Source organism: Platalea leucorodia (assembly GCF_965183815.1).
Source record: "Platalea leucorodia genome assembly, chromosome: 6".
Taxonomy (NCBI): domain Eukaryota; kingdom Metazoa; phylum Chordata; class Aves; order Pelecaniformes; family Threskiornithidae; genus Platalea; species Platalea leucorodia.
Genome location: NC_138828.1, coordinates 14,240,586 through 14,244,818, shown reverse-complemented (window position 1 = coordinate 14,244,818; position 4,233 = coordinate 14,240,586). Strand labels below are relative to the sequence as shown.

General features: G+C 45.1%; 1 protein-coding gene across 2 annotated transcripts; it reads right to left on the bottom strand.

The window, feature by feature from the left end:
- SCOC (short coiled-coil protein) lies at positions 1 to 3,932 on the bottom strand. 2 transcript variants are annotated; one of them, XM_082315235.1, is made up of 4 exons: positions 3,850 to 3,932; positions 3,121 to 3,192; positions 2,934 to 3,017; positions 1 to 2,365 (listed from the first exon to the last, which is right to left on the bottom strand). In XM_082315235.1, the coding sequence occupies exons 2-4, from the start codon at positions 3,140 to 3,142 to the stop codon at positions 2,223 to 2,225; spliced, it is 249 nt and encodes an 82-aa protein (XP_082171361.1). In that variant the 5' UTR covers positions 3,143 to 3,192; positions 3,850 to 3,932; the 3' UTR covers positions 1 to 2,222. The 2 variants fall into 2 exon arrangements, with proteins under 2 accessions (XP_082171361.1, XP_082171362.1); XM_082315236.1 differs by having other exon boundaries at positions 3,121 to 3,195; positions 3,850 to 3,904.
- Between the last annotated feature and the right edge of the window lie 301 nt (positions 3,933 to 4,233).

Sequence of the window (4,233 nt, the reverse complement as noted above, 5' to 3'; positions counted from 1 at the left end):
TCGAGACAAATCAAAAGTTTTTATTTAGTGTAAAGTCAGAAATACAACATCTTTAAAATGTTCATAAGTTAAATGAAGGCCACAGTAGTGGGATGTAAAATGCTATATAGATGAAATGACTACTATATACACACCAATGGATAAAATATCACTATCCAATCTTACAATACAAAACCGTGATTTTAAGATTACTTGATCTTGGGGGAAATTGCTGAAGTCTAACAAGCGCATGCTCTGTTACCACTTGATCTGCTACAGTGCAGATGGAGATGTGCAGTGACATGGCTTTAAAGCTAGGATAACTGTAATGCAATGCAATCTTTACAAGTCAAGTGCTTGGTGTGATTGTTCTTTTTTTTTTTAATGCTCAAACCGTGGACTAACCATGTGATCTACTCTACCTGCTAGCAATTCTTGGATGAATTTAGAGTTCCAGATAGGCAGTAAAGTGAAAGAGTAGTCCATAGAAGATTAAAAATAATTTTGGGTGTTTACAGGACCCCATGACACAAATGGTATCAGCCATTTCTGCCTTGGTGGGTAAAACTTGTTTCATCATCAGGTTTCTTGACTCAGACTTGTAAGCAGCCCTCGAGACCGAACTATTAGTGTTTTGTTTGCAATGACCTGACTTCACTGACACTCCAGTGAGCGCTGTACAGCTGTCTTAAATGGGGAGAAATGGGAGACCTCTCCTTTGGGAGGGGGGAACCTCACAATGTCAGCTTACACTCGAGAGACAGCAGTGCTTAGCTGCTGAGAAACTTGGGGTCTGAGAGGGATTTATTCTACCATTACACCCACTCATTCAGTTCCTGCAGCTTTATTTTACAGAATTCATCACAACAAGGTTGAAAGATCCTTGAACTAGTGGTGTCATTTTGTTAAAAGGTAAAGTACAATGTCTTCATTACTGAAGGGACAGACCTCAGTTCTAGTTAACACCCATAAATAAGTCTGCAATGAGACAGATGCAACTGAGTACTGCTAAAACTTGCATCGTTGTCTGTGTTTCAGCTTCTGCTCTCCCTTAATACTGATTATGCCAGACATGCTGCCTCTATGGGAAGTGCTCAGACCCACAATCTGGGCTGAGCTCCTTTACAAAACCTGCTAACAAACAGCCAAGCCAGTAAAAACCAGGGCACCTTGACATGAGGCATTACTCAGAGCAGCACGGATTTGAGAGGCAAAAGCCACCTTTGTTCCACTACAGTCTTCTGCCTTAGATGTTTTTGTGGAGTGCCTCAAGAGGTACTTCACAAGCTCAGGCTCTGGGGCGGGAAAACAGTGGCTCTAAGGCCTGAAGCAAAGACGAGTTTGGCACTTCAGGAGGAAGGTGAAAGGTAGCAAGGAGAGACTTGTTCTCAGTTCCTCACTGCAGATTGTTCACAACGATCATGAGGAACACTTGACTTTCTGTTTCTGTAGAGCTTATTACTCAGGTTCTTATTTAACTCTTCATCACACAACTGAAAAAATTCAGGAAGATCACACATCATGATGCCGTGCCTGATCATTCTTTGAGGAAACAGGACGGTGAAAATGGGTTGAAGTGTTCACCTTATGAACGACAAACACTCCAATACTGCATCAATTTGGTATTTCCCTAATGTAAGTTGCTTATCCTTGTTCCTCTTCCCTTACCCTTCTCCTTCCCAAAAAATCTTAAGTGTTTTTCTGTACGCAAGCCCTGCAAATAATGTCATACCGTTATTACTTCATAGAAATTCTTAACTGGTTTATAGGTTTTTGTTTAAAGTTGCTTTGCAGAGCTACGAACAGTTCTATACAGTAATTAAATACATCTGAGGTGAAAAAGGTGATGCAATTAGACTTTGAATATTTTTATCAATGAGATTTCAACACAATAACTGTATTATTTTGCTAGTCAAGAACACTATCCTAAGCCCTCAAAGAGCGCCAACAGCCTTTTGTTTAACCTGACAAACTGAATCAGTTTTTAACAGGATATGCTCATTTTTCAAACAAATACTAAAGTTTAGTAAGTTTCTACACTACATTTGCACATTGCTTAATCTTAACAATACACAAACTTATGTCTCCTGTTCATAATGTTCTTAATTCTGTTTATCACCAAAGCTTATAATCTTCAGGTATCCAGTAAAGCCACAAACTAAGGTATTTTAGCTCATGTAGCCTATGCCAATTAAAACAAAAAAGACAGCAGCAATACAATGACATCATCTGTGAGTCAACCCTTACTTCCTTTTGCTTTTTGTGTCAGTTGTTTGGAAAACACTAGACGCTGACATCAGATTTTCTATATACTGTCCAAGAACTTGGTTTTCTGATTTCAGTTTCAAGTTTTCTTCCTTAACAGCATCTACTCGTGCCGAGAGATCTGCGAAGATGATATTATAAGAGAAATATTAGACTCTCTTGCATACAATAATGAATATGTTCTATGTGCCTACATCAAACTATTCACGCTTTTAATGTGGGAAACATTGCCATAAGGTATTACCTTATAAAATACTGTGCCACTCACAAGTTTTATCTGAAGCCCATTTTTCCTATATTATTTTGTAGTACAGTACTTTGACAAACTTGTTACACAAACTTACTGTTTGTATCTTTATTCTTTTCTTGAATTTTTGAATTAAGCTATTGCAAACTGAACTATTTGGAAACAAAAGTTGACCGATGAGCAGACTCAAAGATGTATGTCAACTAATGAGCCTGGGAAAGTTAACCGTATCGCCCCTTCTGCTTGATGTGTATTATGGGAGTCAAGCAAACATTATGTTGGATAAAAAGGGAAAAAAGTAGTTCTGAGGCCTTGCTTATGTACCTTCAACTGCATAAGAGCCATACTTCTGGACACTCTAAGGTAGGGCAGAACAGTAAGGTTCTCCTCTTTTGCTTGTTACTGTGTGCTTGCAAAGAATCTGATGTGTCAAACTGCTAACCTTCAAGTGTGTGCTGCAGTTCCAAAACTTGATTAATAAGCCGTGTTTTCTCTTCTAATTCCACCTGATTCTCGGCCTCAACAGCTGCAATAAATCATATAAGTTTTAATGCAACCTCTGTAACAGCTCGAAATTATATTAAGTAGAAAAAATAACAATGAAGAGCAAGAACATTAAGAACTTATACCATCCATGTCGGCGTTCATCATTGTAGAATGGGCTCTTTCCACTTTTGAAGAGAGTATTCCTGAGAGATGCTCTGCTTAAAGATAAAAAAAAAAAACAAACAACAACACTGAGGCAACCGTTAATGTAACTGTCTTTATATTTGGATTTTAGATGCGTTTTTTCTAATTGGTGTTGGAAAGCCACCACTTAAGCCTAAGGCAGAACAACATTTTTTTAATGTTCTTTATTTTTCCTAGAGCCTTATGTGGTATGTAAATACGATTCTTCAGGTAACTATGCTACGTTTACAAAACCAACTGCTCTAGATTACCCTCTAACGCATAAAATAACGGTTATGTGTTTCAGTGATGCAACTGCCGCCCTCTCAGCACCGATCTTTCTGGAATTGGCTGTTAAAGGGACGGGGAAGCAGACGGGGCCCCCTTCATTGTCCGCCCCCTTTCGCTGTTAGCACGGGCAGCCCCGTCGCGGCCCTCAGGCCTGCAGGACGTCTTCGCTTCGGGCCCCTCACAGCTGCTCCGCCTCCAACCGGGACGGTTAACGGCAGCGCTCGGGCGCCGGACCCGCTGCCGGCAAGCACCGGCCGCGGTTTGGGCGGTGGGGGGGGGGCGGCAGCGCTGCAGAGGGCTTCCGCGCTGGACCCCCCCGGGAGCCCCGCGGCCTACAGCCTCCTCCCCACAGCCGCCAAGGCCCGGCCGCCCCGCCGCGCCCCGCCTCGGCTCCTCACCTGCCGCCGCCTCCCTGCGGGCTGCGCCCCGCGCCCCGGCCCGGCCGCAGCTGTGCCCCTGCCTCCCCGCTGCGCCTGCGCCGCCTCCCCTGCGCGCGCACCCGCCTGCGCCCGCTCTAGCCAATGGGCGCGGCGGGGCGGGCCGGCGGGGCGGGGCCCCGGCCCCCTCGCTGAGGGGCGGGAAGAGCCCCGCCCGTCGTCCCCCCTGACAGGGGCGCGGCGGGAGGAGGCTCCCCTCACACACACGCACAAGGGCCGCGCCTCGCACCTCCCACACCCCGCCCAGGGCCGGTGCAGGCCAGGCGGGGCCGAGGGGTGCGGAGCAAGGGAGCCCCCTCGCGTCCGGGAGAGCTCGTCACGCCTCCGCCTCCCTCACGGGTTTTT

Coding starts and splice junctions, on each gene's coding strand:
- SCOC (XM_082315235.1), bottom strand. CDS start 3,142: ATGATGAACGCCGACATGGATG. Junction 3,018..3,120: donor GATGAACGCCGACATGGATG/GTATAAGTTCTT, acceptor GATTTATTGCAG/CTGTTGAGGCCGAGAATCAG. Junction 2,366..2,933: donor ACTGCAGCACACACTTGAAG/GTTAGCAGTTTG, acceptor TCATCTTCGCAG/ATCTCTCGGCACGAGTAGAT.